This window comes from Prunus persica, chromosome G3 (assembly GCF_000346465.2).
Source record: "Prunus persica cultivar Lovell chromosome G3, Prunus_persica_NCBIv2, whole genome shotgun sequence".
NCBI lineage: Eukaryota > Viridiplantae > Streptophyta > Magnoliopsida > Rosales > Rosaceae > Prunus > Prunus persica.
Window position 1 is genome coordinate 17,498,324 of NC_034011.1, and position 21,299 is coordinate 17,519,622.

The window sequence follows — 21,299 nt, forward strand, 5'->3', positions numbered from 1 at the left end:
TCACGGGAGAGAAAATGAGACCTTAAGCAATGTCGATCGTATGTTACATAGATAATCCTTATCCGGATTGTATATGTCGAACCATAAGCAATGCACCGAATACAGGCAGGCAATCCACGGTTACAAACAAGAAGCAAATCAGGTGGAGATAACAATATAGAAGAACGGCGGCAGGAGTTTATTTATTCCCCTATATGTCTTGTAAGGCGTAGCCCTTTCAGCATATGTCGCATTATTTGCTGCCCTAGAAAATATTGTTCTTAGGCACATTGAGCATCTACATTAGATACCATGTTTGTCCAGGAAGCTGGTGATTAGCTGATTAACTTGCTCCGGAAATTGTTCCTGCACAAAGTGAGTCCCTTCTGCAATGAAATTAATGTCCAAATCAGGCACAAAATGCTTCACTGCCCCAGTGCTCAAGTAGTCCTCGACCCCTGGAAACTTTAAGAAGTAGTCCTTCTCACCCATGATAAGCAGCGATGGAGCTGAGATTTTTGGATCAGTTAAATGGTAATCCTCGGATGAACGTCTGGATCTGTGGAAAGAAACATTAATGAAATTATATGTTCTTAGGAGCCGCTCTATTTTCTGTCTGTGTCTCCTTAGAACTGTTTTGGAGAAAGAAACTCGTGTCCTGTGGAAACGAATGCAAAAGTATCTCGGCTTTTACATACCTGTATGGAATTTGCAATGGAAAATGGAGTCCGGATTTCTCATATAAAGATGCATAGGCGGCAAGATCTTCCTCAGAGAACCATGGTGGTAGAGGAGTTGCAGTGTCAACCAAGTCCATGATTTCTTGATCATCAGCAGCCACTTGGAGCTCACTTCCGGAGAAGAGAATGTAGATGTTCCGTATCACCGTCTTCACATCAAAGCGGCCAAAATCTGCTTCTGCTCGCCCTGGCTCCTAGAATTAGGTAAGAATAGCAATGTCAGTACATAGGTGAACCTTGTAATGCGACAAATACAGATCGATGCGGTGAAACATTTTGACAACAAAATCAAGATGTTGATGGGAAAATGCATGTACCTTCAACCTTGACATGTAGAATCCTTTTGGGAGGAGATGAAATTGGACAGGAGAGGCATCTGGTTGCATGAAAGGAACACCTACTGTTATCATGCCCGATACCCGCTGCGGGTGGAGAGCAGGTATTACGTATGCAGGAAAAGCTCCAAAATCCTTCCCGACAAGGACAGCCTGGTTTCAACAATTACAGGTTGAAAATTTTTAGGCAATATGAATTGTATAAGCTCAAATTCTTGTACAGAGTACTTCTAAAGTTCGGGAAGTCTTACCGGTTGATCGGCTAGGAAAAATTTTGTGACATTTTGCAGCCCAAATTGGTCGGCTGCCGGGTTTTGTGCTTGTTTTTGTAATTTTATTCCAATTTGGACATAATTAGATTACATTCTGGTGCAGAAAAGCCATTTTAAAGAGAATGCAGAGCTTAGCTCTTTGCCCAAAACTTAGTATGCTAAAAACAACTCCTGCAAGGGACTTGTACCTTAAGTAGTTATGAGCATTTACCCCTGCACCCTTGGTCCTAGGTTCGATTTCCCCCTCTCCCAATATCGCTTGTATGAAAAACAAATCTCTACTACCATGACACCATCTTATTTGTTTATATATCTGTGCTGACTTTATTTGAGCCTCATTTATTTATGTCACATAGTTGGTAATGAAAAGTTTATGTAGTACTATTCTTGAAAATATCGACACAAATTATAACTACAAAAGTAATGATATCAAGATCTCTATTGCTTTATTCTAACCCAAAAAAAATATATATATATCAAATATATAGGCCCTGCAGTCTAATTACTTCTGATAAATATTTACCTTGTCAATGCTCAAAGAATCCAAAAGGGCAACAACATCGTCAATGAGGTCTTTGAAGGTTGCCTTTTCTGGTTCCGCTGGCTGCTCAGAAAGTCCATAGCCCCTGAAATCAATGGCTATGGCACGGTGGCCTTTGTTTGCCACAGCAACCATTTGATGCCTCCATGTGTACCATATTTCCGGAAACCCATGTAAGAAAAGCACCACTTTTGGACCTACAGAAGCAGAAGCAGAAGCAGAAACAGAAACTAGTGTAAGAAGTCAAAACAGTGATGGATTTAAAAATATTAAGGTGGCTTTAGAAATTTGGATCTTGCCGCTTCCAATTTCAGCTACATGAAGCTTTACACCTCTCACTTGCACATGTCTATGCTGGATCTGTTCCATGAGAGCCAGAGAGATTCTTGATGAACTAGAGCACTCAGAGAAGAGACAAATGAAACAGGAGGGAATGAATGAGAAAATGATTCGCCAAGCGTTTGCTTTAACTTTTAATGGTCATCTCTCATTGTTTTCTATTTTGGTTATATTCATGCTGTTTTTCAATTGGAGAAGGCAATTAAATGTGGTATTAAATGATATTGTTCCAATCAGTCAATTTTTCTGTATGTCTATTTTACCCTCTTAATTGTTGCATATGAGTTATGAATTTTAGTACAAGCAAAGGGCAAACTTGGCACTCAAATGCAAACAATTTTGTGGGTATCGGTGTATTCTACCTAGCAAAGGGGAATATAACTTTTCTGCATATGTATCTTAATTTTGTGCATTATATAGTGTCAAATTTTGTGCATGTGAGTTATGAATTTTTTTTTAGTCATAAATGTTCAAATTTTAGGAGTAACAAATGCATCAAATAGTCAAATGCAGTCTTCTTCTTTTTCCACACTGGAAAGAACGTTACTTAATTAATAAAATTAACAAATTCCATTTTCAAGAAGAAGTATATTGGGCTGAACGAGCTCGTATTAATTGGCAAAAATTAGGAGATTCTAATACTAAATATTTTCATGTTGGTATTATTGCTGGACGAAATAATAATCTTATTGCTAAAATTTAATAAAATTTAGATATTTGGATTACTAATCCTACGCAAATTGTTTCTAGTTTTGTCGACGAACATCAATCTCGTTTTTAATATGAGTACCATCTTTCTATTTTTTAGTGTTATTAAAAAGAAAATCGGAATTTTACACTACGACCCCATAAAGTAACAATTCTGGTTCTGCCTTTGCAAATGAATGAGACAAACAACATATTAAGAAAGAAAGAAAAAATCTCTTGAAATATTAATACGCAACTATAATTAACAAACAATCGATATATGAGTTAACTATGTATATCCGAAGAGAAGAGTTAGAATCTAATACAAAGGGAGTTTGTATACTGTTGATACCAAATACGACCAGTGCCTGATGAAAAGAACCCAACAGCCAGCCCTCGTTACTTAAGGAAGTGAATGGGCCCAAAAAACCCATTATTCTAGGAGGCCCAATGAATAATGGGGCCGACTAGACCTGTCTCATTCATAAGGTTGGTCCTAGAGTGGCAACGCGTGGAAACACACCACCCTTAGTGCGCCCAAGTGCCCGGGCGCTTCGCCTAAAAGCCCACGCTTTGCTCACTTAAAAGGACCAATTAGCCCATAAATATTCCACTAGCACATAATTCCCTCAAAATGTTTGCCTCTGACTGACCTGTTAAACCATATAGGCTGGATGTATTAAAATACTAACCTTGAATATAAGCCATTGATCCTGCCAAGATAAGTGAACCAGTTTGTTGCCAAGATCTTCTTCTCAAAACTAATTCCTTATGCCTAAATTCTAGATGGGGTTTGAATACTTTAGAGCTTGTTTTTATCCGCTGAGAAGGGACTTGGTATTTATAAGCAAAAGCTCAAGTCTCCTTGCCTACTGTCAGGGGTTCGAAACCAGTTGGGAGCATTTTGTAACCAGGGACAAACTGAATCCCTAACGGGGATTAATCTCACCCTTCAAGTGTGGGGACACCTTATGGTATTTATTTAAAAAACAAAAAAAAACATGTGATGTTATGATTTTAGCATCTGCTATTGTTGCTGCAAAGAGTTTTTCTCGTGAGAGAGGGAGAAAGAAGGGGAAGAGGAGAGAGAAGGGTCGGGGGAGGGATAGGAAAGAAAAAATGAAAAGGGAGATGTGTGCTGGGAGAAATTATAGAATAGGACTGTACCACCATGTCAGCTTGTGATACTCCCATTCAAAATTTGCCATGTGTGATTTTTTAAAATAAGTAAAGCTTTTTTTTTCCAACTAGACAAAAAACCCATTATTATCTTTTGAAATAAAATTAAGAAAATAAAAAATCAGGAAAGAGACATAACCACCCACCTCGACCAATTCTCTTACCCTGCGCAACCTCCCCTTGGCCACCGCCCCTCCCTCTCTTTCTCTTCCACTCTCTCTCTCTCTCTCTCTCTCTCTCTCTCTCTCTCTCTCTCTCTCTCTCTCTCTCTCTTTGTGGCCTTCTCACGCAATTCAATAAATTAACCATAGCACAATCCTTGTTTCTCACCCTTTTGGTGGCTACCAAAGACCCATCTATATTTCTTCTTTTTGAAGGTCTGCTCATTTGTTGACAGATGCTATCAGATTTGAAAAAGGTTGAGGTGAGACATGGGTGTTAATGGTAATTGAATAAAATTGGACCCATTTTCAAGGCTTATATTATCTTGCAGGTGGTATTCCATGGGTTCAAGACACCCTACAGTTTTAGAGAGACAGGTAGGAGAGGGAGGGGCGGCAGTGCTGGGTAAGGGGTTGGGTTGGGTGTGAGGTGGTTTCCGGTGTCTTCTTTGTCCTTTTCTGTCTTTTTTGATTTATTTTTTCTTTAGTTTTATTATGAATATAAAAAAGAAGTTTTAAATCCAGCTGTAAAAACTTATGTTTTTTAATATAAAAAATGACACATGGAAAATTTTGAATGGGAGTATCACAAGCTGACATGGTAATACAGCCATATTCTATAATTCCTCGTGTGCTGGGGTTGTGGGCTCTTTTTTATTTTATATTTTATTTTGACATAAACGTTAACCAAGGTTAACTATGGGACAAGTGTCACTGTTTAAGGGTGGTGATGAGCATACACTTTGGTTAAAGTGGTGAGCAAAAAGGCTCTCATTTAATAGATGCCAAAATATTTCAATTGATTGAACTATTAAACAACCATGCTCTTAGGATAATGGAGCACAACTTCTCGTTTCACAATTAATTGTAGGCCATTTTAACAGATTAAGTTTGGGATCTGTATTATAGGTGGTTAATATTTTCTCCAATGAAAAGCATACGTCATGTAATTTATTATAGCAAAATAGTTAAGCACATCAAATTTGTGGGGTAAATATGTAATGCAACACCCAGCCAGTTAAACAGTACATTATTGTTTCTCTCATGGATTATTTATTGTTTCCCTTGCACATTGCGCATCTACATCAGATGCCATGTTTGTCAAGGAAGGAGACGATTAGCTGATTGATTTGCTCTGGAAACTGTTCATGCACAAAATGATTTCCTTCTGCCATGTATGTAATTTCCAGATCAGGCACGAAATGCTTCACTGCCCCAGTCCGTATGTAGTCTTCGATCCCCGGAAATTTTAAGACGTAGTCCTTCTCACCCACGATAAGCAGTGATGGAGCTGAGACTTTTGGATCAGTTAAACCGCAATCTACTTTCAAAGTTCTGCAACAATAAAGGACCTCTATTGAAATGACATTTAGGCACATATTGCATTTTAGATAGAACTAGATTATATGCTTCCTCTAGCGAAACATTTTATTTCTTGTTACCTACCTGTAAGGAACTCGCAAAGGATAACGGAATCCAGATTTCTCATACAAAGATGCATAGACTGAGAGATCTTCCTCAGAAAACCATGGTGGTAGAGGAGTTGCAGGGTCAAACAAATCCATGATTTCTTGATCAGCAGCAGCTATTGGAATCTCACTTCTAGAGAACAGAATGTAGATGTTCCTTATCACCGTCTTAACATCAAAGCGGCCAAAATCTGCCTCTGCGCGCCCCACCGGCTCCTGGAGTTAGGTGAGAATTTAATTAGCAGTATTATCGTAGTCAAACCTTGTAATGATTAGAACAGAGTTGGGAAAAAGCTTTGTCCTGAAACTGAAGATGTTGATTGCAAAATGAGTGTACCTGCCACCTTGATATGTAGAAGCCTTCAGGGAGGAGATGGTTTTGGACAGCAGAGGGGCCTGGTAGCATGAAAGGAATACCTAGGGTTATGACGCCGGATACCCGCTCTGGGTGGAGAGCAGCTACTAGGTATGCAGGCAAAGCTCCAAAATCTTTCCCAACAAGAAAGGCCTGGTTCCAATAACCAAATATTGAATTTTTTAGGGTATAGAAGTTCATATGCTAAATAATTAGAGTAATATTATAAACGAACCATGTGAGTTGTAAGATTTATGTATTTTGTATTGCCCTGAAATTTAATATACATAGCCTTATCATCAAGAAGAGCTGAGGATAATTTTTTGAGGTATCTTTAACGCTAAGAGAAAGTAATGATATTATATTGTTTATATGAGTCGAGGTTTCTAACAATTGTAAACAATTTGCAATTGCAGACTGTCTTGATTCTCATGAATTTGTTCTATATAATTATGTGAAAAGTTTTTTCTAGAGCTCTTCAGAAAGCAATAAATAAATAAACAAACCACTATATTTTTCTTGAAAAACAGGGTTGGAGAATGAGACTGGTAAGTGGAAGCTAGAAGAAACATTTCTGATTTAAAAGGTCGGGGAAGAAATATTTGAAGTTTGTAGCCCTTTTTTTTTTTTTTTTTTTTTTTGTGTGTGACAATCAACTGCAAGTTTGTAGGCATTGAAATATTTATTTTTTGGACTTGATGTCGAAAGTTTTGGAGAGAAATCTCTCCTAACCAATGAGGTTTGGTTGAGTTAGTTATGATCGTTTTTTTGGCTAACTAGGCATAGGTTCGAGTCCCACTACTGACAATCCCTCTTGGTGGATAATTTGTAAAAACCCAAAAAAGGACTAAGACCCCCTCTGCCCTCAGAGAGGCCTTGATATACTCCAGCCCTGGGATGGGGTAGCCTCCCCTCCCCTTAAACTTTTGCTTATAAAAAAAGGACTAAGACCCCCTCTGAAATTATGGTCAAATCTCATTTTATTCCCCCCAAACTTAAAGTGGGCCACTTTCCCCACTTGACTGTAATTTAATGACCCACTTTGCCCCATACTGTCAACTCCGTCCAAAAGTCTACAAGCTATGATGACATGGAATAGGTGTTTTTGTAATTTCGTACACATTGATCATTATCCATCAATTGAGGAGTAACGTGACAAGTGGAGCCCACCTCCATATGGATAAAAATAGAGTGCTTCTATTTCCACCCACCTGTCCTATTTTTCCACACACCATATCTTTAAACTTTTAAAGACAAATTTAACCATATTGTAAAATGACTTAAAAGGACTTAAGGAAAATAAAAGACGTAGACTTCTCAAGTTCTCACGAACCTTATTGTTTGAGAGAAAGAAAAAAAAAACACAAGAAAGCTACGACTCCTTGCTCATGATTCCTCTTATGACTTTTCAGTGCTCAGAACTTAATTCTCAAACAATTTTCTTCTCTTTTCTATTCATTCAATCAAATTGTTTATGAAGAAGAAAACAAGAAGAGAATCAATGTTGAAGAGAACAATTTTGGCGAAAAAGTAAGGAAATCCTATTTGAACATAATTTCTAAGATCTTTATGATTACTTAAAACATTGGGAGATGAGTATTTCTTGGACTCTGATTTGTTTCTTCAACAAATTAAAAATCTGAAAACTTAAGGATGAATCAACAATTCTAGGATTTAGGCTCTGTTGATTACACAAAGAATGTTCCTTACAAAACCAATTTGGCTGAGAATTTTTAGGTATGAGAAGGTGAAGAAGGCTTTTGGAGTTAATGAGTCGTTGGTTTTTTAGGAATGCAGTGATTTGGTGGGGGATATTTTGCATGAAGATGTGATGAAGAGTGTGAAATACATCGTGAAATATTTGATGAAGAAGAACAAGTCTTGTTGTACCAGGGGAAGTTTGATTTGGGAGATGGTGTGGTTTCCATTGAGGCAGAGAGAGATGTATAGTAAACATGAGAGACAGGGAGAGATAAAGCGTGAGAGATAAAAAATAAGATACATCAAAAATGAGAGAGATGTATGGGATTTACTTTCCTATTTTTATATAGTTGATTTACTTTCCTAATTCTTTACTGTATCTAATTCCTTGTAAAGCACCCTGTAAACTCTTATATATACCTCCTTATGGAGAAGAATAAATTTAACCTAATACATTCAAACCATATTCATATTTTAGCAAAAACAAGGCAGGATATCATGTAAGCCAGTAGCTTGCATAAGCTCAGTCGTATTTATTATGGGATATGGTTAAGAGTGTCGTAAGATACGTTCAAGGAAAAATTGATGATGGCTCAAGGTATGAGAAATGCTGAGCCAAAAGTTACTTGGTTTGGTTTGTGTGATAGTAATTGGGGGTGAATGTGTTGATGATATGAAGAGCGCCTCGAGATATACCATTATTCTTGGCTCGGGTGTGTTTTTCATTGCCTTGAAAGAACAAAGAAAAGTCGGTGTGTGTGTGCTGTGTAACATGATATGAAATTGAATTGAAAAGGAGACGAACCAGTTGACACTGAGAGCAATGTTTTTCACTTCTTCTCACTTCATTTCTATTGCTTTTGACGCATTATTGTGCAGCCGTGAGTGAGTGTTGAGAGTTCATTGGCTTAAGAAAATGGCCAACAAGGGTTATTAGCTCAGAGGTCAGTTCTTTACAATGCATTTCTTCCCATTCCCTTCCACTTGGAGAGTACCTAACTGTTATCCTACATGCTTGTAATTATAATTCAAAGAAAGGAAGATGGGAAAAAACTCAAAGAAATTCCATAATTCCTCACCATCTGGGCCCTCACTTCTGCAGAAGAGAGTATACGCGTTCCTTAGTATTGTCTTAACATCCAAGTGGCCAAAGTCTTCTTATCGTTCCTTTTGTTGATTATTAATATTATTGGTAGGGCTAATATTGTTGCTTCTATTACGTTTCTACTCTTTTTTCCTTTCTGAAATTCCTTTTCAGGGGATTAACATAAAACTGAAAAGTGAGAAAATGAAACCTTAAGCAATGTCGATCATATGTTATGTAGATAATCCTTATCCGGATTGTATATGTCGAACCATAAACAATGCACTGAATACAGGCAGGCAATCCACGGTTACAAATAAGAAGCAAATCAGGTGGAGATAACAATATAGAAGAACGGCGGCAGGAGTTTATTTATTCCCCTATATGTCTTGTAAGGCGTAGCCTTTTCAGCATGTCGCATTATTTGCTGCCCTAGAAAATATTGTTATTAGGCACATTGAGCATCTACATTAAATGCCATGTTTGTCCAGGAAGCTGGTGATTAGCTGATTAACTTGCTCCGGAAATTGTTCCTGTACAAAGTGAGTCCCTTCTGCAATGAAATTAATGTCCAAATCAGGCACAAAATGCTTCACTGCCCCAGTGCGCAAGTAGTCCTCGACCCCCGGAAACTTTAAGAAGTAGTCCTTCTCACCCATGATAAGCAGCGATGGAGCTGAGATTTTTGGATCAGTTAAATGGAAATCCTCGGATGAACGTCTGGATCTGTGGAAAGAAACATTAATGAAATTATATGTTCTTAGGAGCCGCTCTATTTTCTGTCTCTGTGTCCTTAGAACTGTTTTGGAGAAAGAAACTCGTGTCCTGTGGAAACGAATGCAAAAGTATCTCGGCTTTTACATACCTGTATGGAATTTGCAATGGAAAATGGAGTCCGGATTTCTCATATAAAGATGCATAGGCGGCAAGATCTTCCTCAGAGAACCATGGTGGTAGAGGAGTTGCAGGGTCAACCAAGTCCATGATTTCTTGATCATCAGCAGCCACTTGGAGCTCACTTCCGGAGAAGAGAATGTAGATGTTCCGTATCACCGTCTTCACATCAAAGCGGCCAAAATCTGCTTCTGCCCGCCCTGGCTCCTAGAATTAGGTAAGAATAGCAATGTCAGTACATAGGTGAACCTTGTAATGCGACAAATACAGATCGATGCGGTGAAACATTTTGACAACAAAATCAAGATGTTGATGGGAAAATGCATGTACCTTCAACCTTGACATGTAGAATCCTTTTGGGAGGAGATGAAATTGGACAGGAGAAGCATCTGGTTGCATGAAAGGAACACCTACTGTTATCATGCCCGATACCCGCTGTGGGTGGAGAGCAGGTATTACGTATGCAGGAAAAGCTCCAAAATCCTTCCCAACAAGGACAGCCTGGTTTCAACAATTACAGGTTGAAAATTTTTAGGCAATATGAATTGTATGAGTTCAAATTCTTGTACAGAGCACTTCTAAAGTTCGGGAAGTCTTACCGGTGACATTTTGCAGCCCAAATTGGTCGGCTGCCGGGGTTTGTGCTTGTTTTTGTAATTTTATTCCAATTTGGACATAATTAGATTACATTATGGTGCAGAAAAGCCATTTTAAAGAGAATGCAGTGCTTAGCTCTTTGCCCAAAACTTAATATGCTAAAAACAACTCCTGCAAGGGACTTGTAGCTCAAGTAGTTATGAGTATTTACCCCTGTACCCGTGGTCCTAGGTTCGATTTCCCCCTCTCCCAATATCGCTTGTATGAAAAACAAATCTCTACTAGCATGACGCCATCTTATTTGTCTATATATATGTGCTGAATTTATTTGAGCCTCATTTATTTATGTCACATATTTGGTAATGAAAAGTTTATGTAGTACTATTCTTAAAAATATCAACACAAATTATAACTACAAAAGTAATGATATCAAGATCTCTATTGCTTTATTCTAACCCAAAAAAAAAAAAAAAAATCAAATATATAGGCCCTGCAGTCTAATTACTTCTGATAAATATTTACCTTGTCAATGCTCAAAGAATCCAAAAGGGCAACAACATCGTCAATGAGGTCTTTGAAGGTTGCCTTTTCTGGTTCCGCTGGCTGCTCAGAAAGTCCATAGCCCCTGAAATCAATGGCTATGGCACGGTGGCCTTTGTTTGCCACAGCAACCATTTGATGCCTCCATGTGTACCATATTTCCGGAAACCCATGTAAGAAAAGCACCACTTTTGGACCTACAGAAGCAGAAGCAGAAGCAGAAACAGAAACTAGTGTAAGAAGTCAAAACAGTGATGGATTTAAAAATATTAAGGTGGCTTTAGAAATTTGGATCTTGCCGCTTCCAATTTCAGCTACATGAAGCTTTACACCTCTCACTTGCACATGTCTATGCTGGATCTGTTCCATGAGAGCCAGAGAGATTCTTGATGAACTAGAGCACTCAGAGAAGAGACAAATGAAACAGGAGGGAATGAATGAGAAAATGATTCGCCAAGCGTTTGCTTTAACTTTTAATGGTCATCTCTCATTGTTTTCTATTTTGGTTATATTCATGCTGTTTTTCAATTGGAGAAGGCAATTAAATGTGGTATTAAATGATATTGTTCCAATCAGTCAATTTTTCTGTATGTCTATTTTACCCTCTTAATTGTTGCATATGAGTTATGAATTTTAGTACAAGCAAAGGGCAACCTTGGCACTCAAATGCAAACAATTTTGTGGGTATCGGTGTATTCTACCTAGCAAAGGGGAATATAACTTTTCTGCATATGTATCTTAATTTTGTGCATTATATAGTGTCAAATTTTGTGCATGTGAGTTATGAATTTTTTTTTAGTCATAAATGTTCAAATTTTAGGAGTAACAAATGCATCAAATAGTCAAATGCAGTCTTCTTCTTTTTCCACACTGGAAAGAACGTTACTTAATTAATAAAATTAACAAATTCCATTTTCAAGAAGAAGTATATTGGGCTGAACGAGCTCGTATTAATTGGCTCAAATTAGGAGATTCTAATACTAAATATTTTCATGTTGGTATTACTGCTGGACGAAATAATAATCTTATTACTAAAATTTAATCAAATTTAGATATCTGGATTACTAATCCTACGCAAATTGTTTCTGGTTTTGTCGACGAACATCAATCTCGTTTTCAATATGAGTACCATCTTTCTATTTTTTAGTGTTATTAAAAAGAAAATTGGAATTTTACACTACGACCCCATAAAATAACAATCCTGGTTCTGCCTTTGCAAATGAATGAGACTTCTCGAAATATTAATATGCAACTATAATTAACAAACAATCGATATATGAGTTAACATCTGTATATCCGAAGAGAAGAGTTAGAATCTAATACCAAGGGAGTTTGTATACTGTTGATACCAAATACGACCAGCGCCTGATGAAAAGAACCCAACAGCCAGCCCTCGTTACTTAAGGAAGTGAATGGGCCCAAAAAACCCATTATTCTAGGAGGCCCAATGAATAATGGGGCCGACTAGGCCTGTCTCATTCATAAGGTTGGTCCTAGAAGGGCAACGCGTGGAAATACACCACCCTTAGTGCGCCCAAGTGCCCGGGCCCTTCGCCTAAAAGCCCACGCTTTGCTCACTTAAAAGGACCAATTAGCCCATAAATATTCCACTAGCACATAATTCCCTCAAGATGTTTGCCTCTGACTGACCTGTTAAACCATATAGGCTGGATATATTAAAATACTAACCTTGAATATAAGCCACTGATCCTGCCAAGATAAGTGAACCAGTTTGTTGCCAAGATCTTCTTCTCAAAACTAATTTCTTATGCCTGAATTCTAGATGGGGTTTGAATACTTTAGAGCTTGTTTTTATCCGCTAAGAAGGGACTTGGTATTTATAAGCAAAAGCTCAAGTCTCCTTGCCTATTGTCACGGGTTCGAAACCAGTTGGGAGCACTTTGTAACCAGGGACAAACTGAACCCCTAGCGGGGATTAATCTCACCCTTCAAGTGTGGAGACACCTTGTGGTATTTATTGAAAAAACAAAAAAACACATGTGATGTTATGATTTTAGCATCTGCTATTGTTGCTGCAAAGAGTTTTTCTCGTGAGAGAGGGAGGAAGAAGGGGAAGAGGAGAGAGAAGGGTCGGGGGAGGGATAGGAAAGAACAAATGAAAAGGGAGATGTGTGCTGGGTTGTGGGCTCTTTTTCATTTTATATTTTATTTTGACATAAACGTTAACCAAGGTTAAGTATGGGACAAGTGTCACTATTTAAGGGTGGTGATAAGCATACACCTTTGATTAAAGTGATGAGTAAAAAGGCTCTCATTCAATAGATGCCAAAATATTTCAATTGATTGAACTATTGAACCACCATGCTCTTAGAATAATGGAGCACAACTTCTCGTTTCACAATTAATTGTAGGCCATTTTAACAGATTAAGTTTGGGATCTGTATTATAGGTGGTTAATATTTTCTCCAATGAAAAGCATACGTCATGTAATTTATTATAGCAAAATAGTTAAGCACATCAAATTTGTGGGGTAAATATGTAATGCAACACCCAGCCAGTTAAACAGTACATTATTGTTTCTCTCATGGATTATTTATTGTTTCCTTTGCACATTGCGCATCTACATCAGATGCCATGTTTGTCAAGGAAGGAGACGACTAGCTGATTGACTTCCTCTGGAAACTGTTCATGCACAAAATGATTTCCTTCTGCCATATATGTAATTTCCAGATCAGGCACGAAATGCTTCACTGCCCCAGTCCGTATGTAGTCTTCGATCCCCGGAAATTTTAAGACGTAGTCCTTCTCACCCACGATAAGCAGTGATGGAGCTGAGACTTTTGGATCAGTTAAACCGCAATCTACTGCCAAAGTTCTGAAACAATAAAGGACCTCTAGTGAAATGATATTTAGGCATATATTGCACTTTAGATAGAACTAGATTATATGCTTCCTCTAGCGAAACATTTTATTTCTTGTTACCTACCTGTAAGGAACTCGCAAAGGATAACGGAATCCAGATTTCTCATACAAAGATGCATAGACTGAGAGATCTTCCTCAGAAAACCATGGTGGTAGAGGAGTTGCAGGGTCAAACAAATCCATGATTTCTTGATCAGCAGCAGCTATTGGAATCTCACTTCTAGAGAACAGAATGTAGATGTTCCTTATCACCGTCTTAACATCAAAGCGGCCAAAATCTGCCTCTGCGCGCCCCACCGGCTCCTGGAGTTAGGTAAGAATTTAATTAGCAGTATTATCGTAGTCAAACCTTGTAATGATTAGAACAGAGTTGGGAAAAAGCTTTGTCCTGAAACTGAAGATGTTGATTGCAAAATGAGTGTACCTGCCACCTTGATATGTAGAAGCCTTCAGGGAGGAGATGGTTTTGGACAGCAGAGGGGCCTGGTAGCATGAAAGGAATACCTAGGGTTATGACGCCGGATACCCGCTCTGGGTGGAGAGCAGCTACTAGGTATGCAGGCAAAGCTCCAAAATCTTTCCCAACAAGAAAAGCCTGGTTCCAATAACCAAATATTGAATTTTTTAGGGTATAGAAGTTCATATGCTAAATAATTATAGAGTAATATTATAAACGAACCATGTGAGTTGTAAGATTTATGTATTTTGTATTGCCCTGAAATTTAATATACATAGCCTTATCATTAAGAAGAGCTGAGGATAATTTTTTGAGGTATCTTTAACGCTTAGAGAAAGTAATGATATTATATTGTTTATATGAGTCGAGGTTTCTAACAATTGTAAACAATTTGCAATTGCAGACTGTCTTGATTCTCATGAATTTGTTCTATATAATTATGTGAAAAGTTTTTTCTAGAGCTTTTCAGAAAGCAATAAATAAATAAACAAACCACTATATTTTCTTGAAAAACGGGGTTGGAGAACGAGACTGGTAAGTGGAAGCTAGAAGAAACATTTCTGATTTAAAAGGTCGGGTCAGAAATATTTGAAGTTTGTAGCCCTTTTTTTTTTTTTTTTTTTTTGTGTGACAATCAACTGCAAGTTTGTAGGCATTGAAATATTTATTTTTTTGGACTTGATGTCGAAAGTTTTGGAGAGAAATCTCTCAAAACCAATGAGGTTTGGTTGAGTTGGTTATGATCGTTTTTTTGGCTAACTAGGCATAGGTTCGAGTCCCACTACCGACAATCCCTCTTGGTGGATAATATGTAAAAATCCAAAAAAGGACTAAGACCCCCTCTGCAAGTCCTCAAAGAGGCCTTGATATACTCCAGCCTGGGATGGGGTAGCCTCCCCTCCCGTTAAACTTTTGCTTATAAAAAAAAGACTAAAAATTGGAATAAATTTTTTTTTTCCCCCCCCCCCCCCCCCCCCCAAACTTAAAGTGGGCCACTTTCCCCACTTGACTGTAATTTAATGACTCACTTTGCCCCATACTGTCAACTCCGTCCAAAAGTCTACAAGCTATGATGACGTGGAATGGGTGTTTTTGTAATTTCGTACACATTGATCATTATCCATCAATTGAGGAGTAACGTGATAAGTGGAGCCCACCTCCATATGGATAAAAATAGAGTGCTGCTATTTCCACCCACCTGTTCTATTTTCCCACACACCATATCTTTAAACTTTTAAAGACAAATTTAATCATATTGTAAAATGACTTAAAAGGACTTAAGGAAAATAAAAGACGTAGACTTCTCAAGTTCTCACGAACCTTATCGTTTGAGAGAGAGAAAAAAAAAACACAAGAAAGCTTCGACTCCTTGCTCATGATTCCTCTTATGACTTGTCAATGCTCATAACTTAATTCTCAAATAATTTCTTCTCTTTTCTATTCATTCAATCAAATTGTTTATGAAGAAGAAAACAAGAAGAGAATCAATGTTGAAGAGAACAATTTTGGCGAAAAAGTAAGGAAATCCTATTTGAACATAATTTCTAAGATCTTTATGATTACTTAAAACATTGGGAGATGAGTATTTCTTAGACTCTAATTTTTTTCTTCAACAAATTAAAAATCTGAAAACTTAAGGATGAATCAACAATTCTAGGATTTAGGTTCTGTTGATTACACAAAGAATGTTCCTTACAAAACCAATTTGGCTGAGAATTTTTTAGGCATGAGAAGGTGAAGAAGGCTTTTGGGATTAATGAGTCGTTGGTTTTTGAGGAATGCAGTGATTTGGTGGGGGATATTTTGCATGAAGATGTGATGAAGAGTGTGAAATACATGGTGAAATATTTGATGAAGAAGAACAAGTCTTGCTGTACCAGGGGAAGTTTGATTTGGGAGATGGTGTGGTTTTCATTGAGGCAGAGAGAGATGTATAGTAAACATGAGAGACAGGGAGAGATAAAGCGTGAGAGATGAAAAATAAGATACAGCAAAATGAGAGAGATGTGTGGGCCGTCAGCGAGAGAGAAGACGTGAGCAGAGAGAATAAAAAGAGAGAGGAAATGAGGTCATAATTAAAAGGGTATTTTAGGAATATTGGTGGGTAGAAAAATAGGATTGTGTTTTTTAAAAATTTATATGATGAGTGGGAAGATAAGATGAGTGAGAAAATAGTACATGTGAGTGGAAATAGCAGCATTCATAAAAATATAATTAAACATTCTAATGATTAAAACTAATTAAAATAAATTAAAATAAAACATTAAAAAAGTAGCATAAAAAAAATAGAACTAAAATCCAAGAAAATTACAGAAACACTACCCAGCCCCAAAGCTCTCCTCAAGCCGCCCCAATCCTTCCCACCCACGACCCCAACCTCAAGCGCCAAATCAGAACCATTAACTAACTCTAAACAGTCGATTTTCCCCATTAAACCGTGTAATTTTTAATGTTTTATTTTAGTTAGTTTTAATCATTAAAATATTTATTTATATATTTATTTATGTAGAGATGGGCTCCATCTGTCACATCACCTCTTAATAGGTGGATAACAATGTGTATAAAATTATAAAAACACCCCTACCTTATCATCATAATTAACTCATGGGCCACCAAACTACGATCAATAAAGGAAAATAGGCCACTTTAAATTTAAGATGGCAAAGTGAGATTTAAGCGTAGTTTTATGGGGCATTGATATAAATAAGCCTTTAAAAAAATCTTTATTTTTGTTAATTTTTAATAGGATAGATGAATCCAGACAAGTTTCTAACTCTTGATGGGAAGTCTCTATATCAATAAGTCAAAAAGTTGAAACAGACGCAACTCGAAATCAAATGACAGCACATTCCCTGAGAAAAATGGGACGAAAAAAGATAGTTCACTCACTCCCAACCCAAAAACAAAAAAAAAAACAAAAAAACGATTGAACACTAAACCAATAATCTTCTTAGTTAATTCAACATAAACCACCACTTAATTGAGATTAAAAAATTAAACTGCCTAAAAACAGGTACATATTCTGGCAAAAGAATAGTTTAATTAGTGAATTAATTAATTAGATATTACCTTATCAATGGCCAAAGAATCCAAAAGCGCAACCACATCGTGGACAAGGTCGATGAAGGAGTCATTCTCAGGTTCAGCTGGCTGCTCTGAAAGACCATAGCCCCTGAAATCAATGGCTATTGCCCTGTAGCCTTTGCTTGCCACAGAAACCAGTTGATGCCTCCAAGTGTACCATATTTCTGGAAATCCATGGAGGAAAACCACCGCCTTTGGTCCTGCACAAAAAAGTTAAAGTTGTTATAAGGAAAAAGAACTTCTGAAAAGTACTTGAGAAATCAGAATTTGGGATGATCATACCGCTTCCGATTTCAGCTACATGAAGCTTCAGTCCTCTTACTTCTACATGCTTATGCTGGATGTTTTCCATTGAGAAGCGATGGAGAGACTCTTGACTCTTAGGTGGACGGAGAAAACTAAACAAGCTATGGAGAATTGGACAGGGAAATAAATAGATATATATGGATGATGTCAAGCTTTAAAGCGTTTATTGGATTGCCACTGTTGTCTTTATATGTTTTGACTTTTCCGTGAAAAGAACAAAACAAAAATTGGATAGTATTTAAGCAAATTAGTTAGCAATCAAGTCCTATTAGTTCAACACTGTCAAGAAATAGATGACCATAGAAGGTACATGGTTACCTATATATAATAAAACTTTCGGGGTAAAAAAACAAGAAGAAGAAGAAGAAACAATTGTTTAGCTTTATGTCCTATTTCTCATTAATTATCTTTTCACATTCATCTCATTCTCCAAATTGTTCCATATCTTTTTCTTTTCTCTTAATATAATCAAAATACGATCAAGATGCTAAAATATGAATATAATTTTAATATTTTAGGTTAAGTTTTTATTCTTCTCCACATAGGAATTTACATGAGTGCTTTACAAGGAAATAGATACAATAATCAATTAAGATAGTATCTCCTAATTATACTATATAAAATAAGAAAGTAAATATCTTAATTAATCAAGAAAATAAATCTCTTTAATTAATTAGGAGACTCACGTCAACACTCCTCCTCAAGTTGGTGCATATATGTCACCAATGTCCAACTTGGTAAGTGAGTCATGAAATACTCTTCCACAGACAGCTTTTGTTAAGACATCTGCCAATTGATATTCTGATTTTACGAATGGTAGGCGAATGATCTTATTCTCAATGTTTTCTTTGATGAAATGTCTATCCACCTCAACATGTTTGGTTCAATCATGTTGAACTAGATTATGGGCAATATCAATAGCTCATTTGTTGTCCCAATTCTGTCAAGAGTCTTCTGATCCACAATAATTCACAAACTTCGTGAGCCATTCCTTGATACTCTTCTTCTGCACTAGACCACGAAACCACATTTTGTTTTTCACTCCGCCAAGTGACTAGGTTACCTCCCACGAATGTAAAGTAACCAAAACTAAAGCGTCTATCTGTAATGGAACCAACCCAATCAGCATCTGTATATCCAACAACTTCAAGATCTCCATTTTTTGAGAACATTAATCATTTTCCAAGGGCTAACTTTAAGTATCTTAAGATCCGATCATCTACATTCCTATGAGAAACACTAAGTGAATGCATAAACTAACTAACCACACTCACAACATTTGCAATGTATGGTCTTGTGTGTGCCAGGTATATCAACCTTCCAACAAGGCATTGGTACTGTTCCTTATTGGTTGGTTATTGGTCCATGTCTTCACACAACTTGTGATTCATTTCAATGGGTGTGTTAGCCGGCTTACACCCAAGCATTCATGTTTCAGTGAGTAGATCCATTACATACTTCCTTTGAGACAGAAATATACCAGTTTTTGACCTTACTACCTCAATTCCAAGAAAGTACTTCATATCACTTAAATCTTTTATCTTAAATTCCTGAGAAAAATACTTTTGCAGCTTCAGTTGCTCTTCGGTGTCATTTCCAATTACGACTATATCATCTACATAAACAATCAATGCAGTAAGTCTTCTTCCATTGCTTCACGAACAGGGTGTGATTTGAATAACTCTGTGTATCCAAAATTCTTTATAGATTTAGTAAATCTTCCAAACCATGCTCTGGGAGATTGCTTTAATCCACATAATGACTTTCTGAGCTTGCAAACATGATTCTTCTTCTCACGAGCTAAATTACATCCTGATGGTAGGTCCATATATACTTCTTCTTCCAAATCTCCATGTAAGAATGCATTTTTGACATCAAACTGATGTAATGACCAATCGAGATTTGCTGCTAGAGACAATAGGACTCTGATAGTGTTAATCTTGGCTACAATAGCAAAGGTCTCCTAGTAGTCTATCTCATATTTCTGTGTGTACCCCTTCGCCACTAATCTAGCTTTATATTTTTTAATGGATCATCTGCTTTGAGTTTCACAGTATAAATCCATCTGTATCTTACTATCTTCTTTCCATGAGGTAAGGGCACGAGTTCCCATGTGACATTCTTTTGGAGGGCTCGCATTTCTTCATTCATGGCTTCTTTTCATTTTGGTCTTCCAGTGCTTCAGTCACACTGTTGGGGATAGATATGTTAGCCAACTGTTTCACAAAGTGCACACATACCTTTGATAATCTGCTGAGAGATATATAATTATTGATGGGTATTTCCTTGTTGTTTTAAGATCTTCTTCATATTGTACTCGAGGTTTGTCACGGTTCTTCCTTTCTAAAAGCTGATATGTAGGCTCGGTGCCTTTTGAAATCAAATCATCATGGAATATTTCATTAGTGTTATTAGTTTCAGGGAAAGATGTTACTTGAATGACTTCCTCAGGAGGTAATTGGTATGGTACTGAAGCTGAAGAATTCTCCGGAGTAGGCAAAATCTCATAAAACGGTTCAATTTCCTCCTCCTAAGTTTGACAGCGTGGAGACAACTGATCGTTTTCCTCTGGTGATCGGTCGTTTTGAAGCAGATTTTCCTAGTTCGAAGAGCTAAGGGGTGGCGACCAGTCGTTTTGAAGAAAAGTGACATCCTGGGGAAAAAAAAATCAAGGATTTGAGGAGTAGTGTGATTCTCGATTCTCCTCATGTGCTGTTGAAAAATATAAATCATGTTCCCAGAGCACAACATGCATGAAGGTATAGACCTTCTGAGTAGGAGGATGATAACACCAGTATGTTGCAGAGACAACAGCTTCTCCCCAAAAATATGGTGGCATATTGGCACCAAAGAGAGAGGCACGAACTACTTCCAATAAATATATGTTCTTTCTTCCAGCCACTCTATTCTGTTGGGGAGTGTAGGGGCATGAGCGTTGATGTATGATGCCATGATCTTCTAAGAACTGGCTAAAATCATGGTTGAGAAATTCTCCAACATTTTCATAACGAATATCCTGAATTCTAGCATTAAATTGAGTCTCCATCATTTGATGGAACTGCTAAAACTTGGAACTGACTTCCCCTTTAGTTTTGAGAGGGGAAACTCAAGTCATGCGTGTGCAATCATCTATAAACATGACAAACCATTGAGCTCCTGCCAGGGTAGCAATTTTAGCAGGTCCTTAAACATTAGAATGAACAAGAGAAAATGGAACAAAAATCTTATTTGAACTTAATGGGAACGTGACACAATGGCTCTTAGCCAATTCACATGTATCACACTCGAAGCTGGAAACCTCATGACTAGAAAATAATGATGGAAACAACTTCTTAAGATAACTGAACGAGGCATGCCCAAGACGTTTATGCCATAACCAAACTTTGTCTCTCCTTCCCCCCCCCCCCCAAGAACGAGTTCCACTGGTTGTGAAAGCTTGACCAACCTTAGTCTCACTATCTAGTGCCCAGTCCAAGTAGTAGAGTTTGTCCTGCCGAGTACCACAACCAATAATCTTTCCGGTATGGATGTCCTGAAAAACACAATGATTCGGCCAAAATGTTACAATACACCCCAAAGTAGTAGTAAGTTGTGCAACAAACAACAAGTTATAAATCTAGATGTAGGGAAGTAAAGAAAGATAGAGAGCCCTCCCCATCCACAAGGGAGAAGGTACCATTAGCTTTAAACACCACC

At 37.4% G+C, this 21,299-nt stretch overlaps 3 protein-coding genes across 7 annotated transcripts; all 3 read right to left on the reverse strand.

Annotated features, from left to right (window-relative positions):
• On the reverse strand, positions 1–3,970 carry LOC18783044 (bifunctional epoxide hydrolase 2). Of its 3 annotated transcripts, XM_020560381.1 has the most exons (6): positions 2,167–2,432; positions 1,850–2,064; positions 1,037–1,207; positions 678–913; positions 468–538; positions 1–365 (listed from the first exon to the last, which is right to left on the reverse strand). In XM_020560381.1, exons 1-6 carry the CDS (start codon positions 2,234–2,236, stop codon positions 283–285), a joined length of 846 nt encoding a protein of 281 aa, XP_020415970.1. In that variant the 5' UTR covers positions 2,237–2,432; the 3' UTR covers positions 1–282. The 3 variants fall into 3 exon arrangements, with proteins under 3 accessions (XP_020415970.1, XP_020415969.1, XP_007215704.1); XM_020560380.1 differs by lacking the exon at positions 2,167–2,432 and adding an exon at positions 3,586–3,970 and having other exon boundaries at positions 1–538; XM_007215642.2 differs by having other exon boundaries at positions 1–538.
• LOC18782379 (bifunctional epoxide hydrolase 2) lies at positions 5,153–17,774 on the reverse strand. 2 transcript variants are annotated; one of them, XM_020559770.1, is made up of 5 exons: positions 17,580–17,743; positions 17,283–17,497; positions 6,040–6,210; positions 5,680–5,918; positions 5,153–5,568 (listed from the first exon to the last, which is right to left on the reverse strand). In XM_020559770.1, exons 1-5 carry the CDS (start codon positions 17,647–17,649, stop codon positions 5,319–5,321), a joined length of 945 nt encoding a protein of 314 aa, XP_020415359.1. In that variant the 5' UTR covers positions 17,650–17,743; the 3' UTR covers positions 5,153–5,318. The 2 variants fall into 2 exon arrangements, with proteins under 2 accessions (XP_020415359.1, XP_007215710.1); XM_007215648.2 differs by lacking the exons at positions 5,153–5,568; positions 5,680–5,918; positions 6,040–6,210 and adding exons at positions 13,299–13,709; positions 13,821–14,059; positions 14,181–14,351 and having other exon boundaries at positions 17,580–17,774.
• LOC18782969 (bifunctional epoxide hydrolase 2) lies at positions 9,048–12,549 on the reverse strand. Of its 2 annotated transcripts, XM_020559769.1 has the most exons (6): positions 12,197–12,549; positions 11,173–11,233; positions 10,856–11,070; positions 10,067–10,237; positions 9,708–9,943; positions 9,048–9,568 (listed from the first exon to the last, which is right to left on the reverse strand). In XM_020559769.1, exons 1-6 carry the CDS (start codon positions 12,302–12,304, stop codon positions 9,313–9,315), a joined length of 1,047 nt encoding a protein of 348 aa, XP_020415358.1. In that variant the 5' UTR covers positions 12,305–12,549; the 3' UTR covers positions 9,048–9,312. The 2 variants fall into 2 exon arrangements, with proteins under 2 accessions (XP_020415358.1, XP_007215706.1); XM_007215644.2 differs by lacking the exon at positions 12,197–12,549 and having other exon boundaries at positions 11,173–11,437.

Bases quoted from the DNA above. Each gene is read 5' to 3' on its own strand.
- LOC18782379 (XM_020559770.1), bottom strand. From the start codon at position 17,649: ATGGAAAACATCCAGCATAAGCATGTAGAAGTAAGAGGACTGAAGCTT. The intron at 6,211-17,282 runs GTAATATCTAAT...TATTGGAACCAG, and splicing joins ATTCTTTGGCCATTGATAAG to GCCTTTCTTGTTGGGAAAGA. The intron at 5,569-5,679 runs GTAGGTAACAAG...TTATTGTTGCAG, and splicing joins CCTTTGCGAGTTCCTTACAG to AACTTTGAAAGTAGATTGCG.
- LOC18783044 (XM_007215642.2), bottom strand. From the start codon at position 2,236: ATGGAACAGATCCAGCATAGACATGTGCAAGTGAGAGGTGTAAAGCTT. The intron at 2,065-2,166 runs GCAAGATCCAAA...CTGCTTCTGTAG, and splicing joins TGTAGCTGAAATTGGAAGCG to GTCCAAAAGTGGTGCTTTTC. The intron at 1,208-1,849 runs GTAAATATTTAT...TGTTGAAACCAG, and splicing joins ATTCTTTGAGCATTGACAAG to GCTGTCCTTGTCGGGAAGGA.
- LOC18782969 (XM_020559769.1), bottom strand. From the start codon at position 12,304: ATGGGTTTTTTGGGCCCATTCACTTCCTTAAGTAACGAGGGCTGGCTG. The intron at 11,234-12,196 runs GTATTAGATTCT...CTCATGGAACAG, and splicing joins ACAGTATACAAACTCCCTTG to ATCCAGCATAGACATGTGCA. The intron at 10,238-10,855 runs GTAAATATTTAT...TGTTGAAACCAG, and splicing joins ATTCTTTGAGCATTGACAAG to GCTGTCCTTGTTGGGAAGGA.